This window comes from Mirounga leonina, unplaced genomic scaffold, assembly GCF_011800145.1.
Source record: "Mirounga leonina isolate KUSES-001 unplaced genomic scaffold, KU_Mleo_1.0 Mir_165, whole genome shotgun sequence".
In the NCBI taxonomy this organism is placed as follows: domain Eukaryota; kingdom Metazoa; phylum Chordata; class Mammalia; order Carnivora; family Phocidae; genus Mirounga; species Mirounga leonina.
Window position 1 is genome coordinate 37,652,649 of NW_023270415.1, and position 2,500 is coordinate 37,655,148.

General features: G+C 35.5%; 1 protein-coding gene across 2 annotated transcripts in view; it reads left to right on the plus strand.

The window, feature by feature from the left end:
- The window catches only part of DECR1 (2,4-dienoyl-CoA reductase 1), a 44,917-nt gene extending 42,953 nt beyond the window's left edge, over positions 1-1,964 (plus strand). For both annotated transcript variants that reach the window (XM_035011496.1, XM_035011497.1), the window contains 3 exons: positions 1,047-1,193; positions 1,646-1,708; positions 1,811-1,964. In XM_035011496.1, the coding sequence (XP_034867387.1) occupies positions 1,047-1,193; positions 1,646-1,708; positions 1,811-1,870 (270 nt within the window). In that variant the 3' untranslated portion in view covers positions 1,871-1,964. The remainder of the gene's footprint in view (positions 1-1,046; positions 1,194-1,645; positions 1,709-1,810) is intronic.
- The last annotated feature ends 536 nt before the right edge of the window (positions 1,965-2,500 follow it).

A 2,500-nucleotide genomic window follows, 5' to 3' on the forward strand; every position in this document is an offset into this window, starting at 1 on the left:
CTCCTTCTTCTCCTTCTCCTTCTTCTCCTTCTTCTCCTTCTCCTCCTTCTTCTTTCTTCTTTCTTTCTTTCTTTCTTTCTTTCTTTCTTTCTTTCTTTCTTTCTTCTTCTCCTCCTCCTCCTCCTCCTCCTCCTCCTCCTCCTCCTCCTTCCTCCTTCTCCTTCCTCCTTCTCCTTCCTCCTTCTCCTTCCTCCTTCCTTTCCTTTTTAAATCAGTGCACATGCATACTTCATCTTGGTCTGCACCTTCACATCATTAACAGAAGGCAGACATTGGTTGGCAAATTTAGTTACAGGGTTTTTTTTGTTTTGTTTTGTTTTTCTCAAGGATCTACTTGAATTTAATATTCCTACATACTTGTTTTCTTCCTTTCCAATTATTTTGAGAAGAAAGAAGAAAAGGAATTTCCTTTTAAAGGTTTCCTACTTGAGTCACTTTTCTGCGATTATTCAGTCAAACAACATTAGTACCACTACATCCCCCACACTAAGCATGTACGGATTTCAGAGTACTATCATATACATTTTCTCATTTAATGCTCACAACAATTTTGTGAGGTAGCTAAAGACAGATCTCATTTTATTTATTTATTTATTTATTTATTTATTATTTATTTATTTTTAAAGATTTTATTTATTTATTTGAGAGAGAGAATGAGATAGAGAGAGCATGAGAGGGGGGAGGGTCAGAGGGAGAAGCAGACTCCCCGCCGAGCGGGGAGCCCGATGTGGGACTCCATCCCAGGACTCCAGGATCATGACCTGAACCGAAGGCAGTCGCTTAAACAACTGAGCCACCCAGGCGCCCAAGACAGATCTCATTTTATAGATGAAGGTAAAAAGGTTATATTTTCTGGTGATTTTTTAGGTCAGTATTAGGTAAAAAGACCTGTTTTGAGCTGAAGTGACTCTGGAAGAATTTGGCAAAATTCTCTGTTGTTTACAAGGCCTGAGGTATGAACAGGCTGCCATAGTAATATTCCATTTTATGCAGACTTGTTTCGTAAAATTTTTTAGTGCAACCTAACTATTTTCTTAATTTTTAAGGGTGCCTTTAGTCGTCTTGACCCAACCGGAACATTTGAGAAAGAAGTGATTGCTAGAATTCCTTGTGGTCGGCTAGGAACTGTGGAAGAACTTGCAAATCTTGCTGCTTTCCTTTGTAGTGATTATGCTTCTTGGATTAATGGGGCAGTAAGTATTGTTTTCTCTTGACTTTTTGGGGAGGTGGATTTGGGGTGAGAAGGCATTTTGTGGAACCATTCCTGACAATATTGAATATAAATATGATTTAAAATATTTTTAGGCTGTAAATAATATAAAAATATTAATATAGATTGTTTAGGCTATGGAATTTGTTCATTGATAAATTAATTTTATCAAATGCCAATTACTCTGGTAGACATGCCAGATGATCTTTAATATTGGGTAGAATTTGAAATTGTGGAGATGGGGGAAAGAGGATTCTAAAATGAGTAAATCAGATTAGGTTTAATCATGACTTTTCTTTTCAGACTTTGGGTTTTGATTGAAAGTGCCAAGGAGATGTTCTAGTCAATTAAGATGGGAAAATGGCTAATGGCTCAGAAACTTTTTAAAAGGAGTTAGTTTCAGAGTTGTTTTTGTTTTTGTTTTTTTTTTTCCAGGTCATTAGATTTGATGGTGGAGAGGAAGTATTTATTTCAGGGGAATTCAACAGTCTGAGGAAGGTAATACCATTTTATGAATATAATATAATATTAGCAGCTAAGATACCAAGCTTTAAAAATATGCAAGAACCATATAAAATTGCCTTTTTCTGTTTGTGTTAGGTTACCAAGGAGCAGTGGGACATAATGGAAGGACTCATCAGGAAGACAAAAGGCTCCTAAGACCGCTCTGGCCTTCATCTTGGTTACAATGGAAATGATACAATCTATGATCTTTTGAATTATTTTCAAGTCTAATAAATTGTTAATTAACAAACATGGACTGAGTATGTATCATTGCCAGGCCAGTTGTAGTTAGACATTGTATATTAAGAGATACGTAGGATGGGATATTTTCCCTTCAAAATTTTTTTTAAGAATTAAAAAAAAAAGGCAAGTAAGAGAAGGCTTTGGTAGAGGTAAAATGCTTGGAAGTGCAGTGAAAGAAGCAGATATTATAACCTGGAAAAATCAGGAGAATCTTAATTGTGGAAGTAGCATTGAGTTATGTATTAAACCATGCCTATGGTTATGGGGCCTAAAAAAAAAAAAAAAAAAGTAGAAGGTATGCAGTAAATTTAATGGACTCTGCCTTTCCATTATATTTCCTTTTCACTGAACTTGTGAATTATCTTCTTTAGAGAGCTCAATATTAATTCAAACAAACTTTTGCCGGGGCCTATTTTATAGCCTGGCATTTTATTTGGTACTGAGGATACAACATGAACCATCTACAGCCTTTGCCTTCTTAAAACATTATCTAGAAGGATAGAGAGACCTATAAATAATTATTTGCGATGCAATGTGATAAAA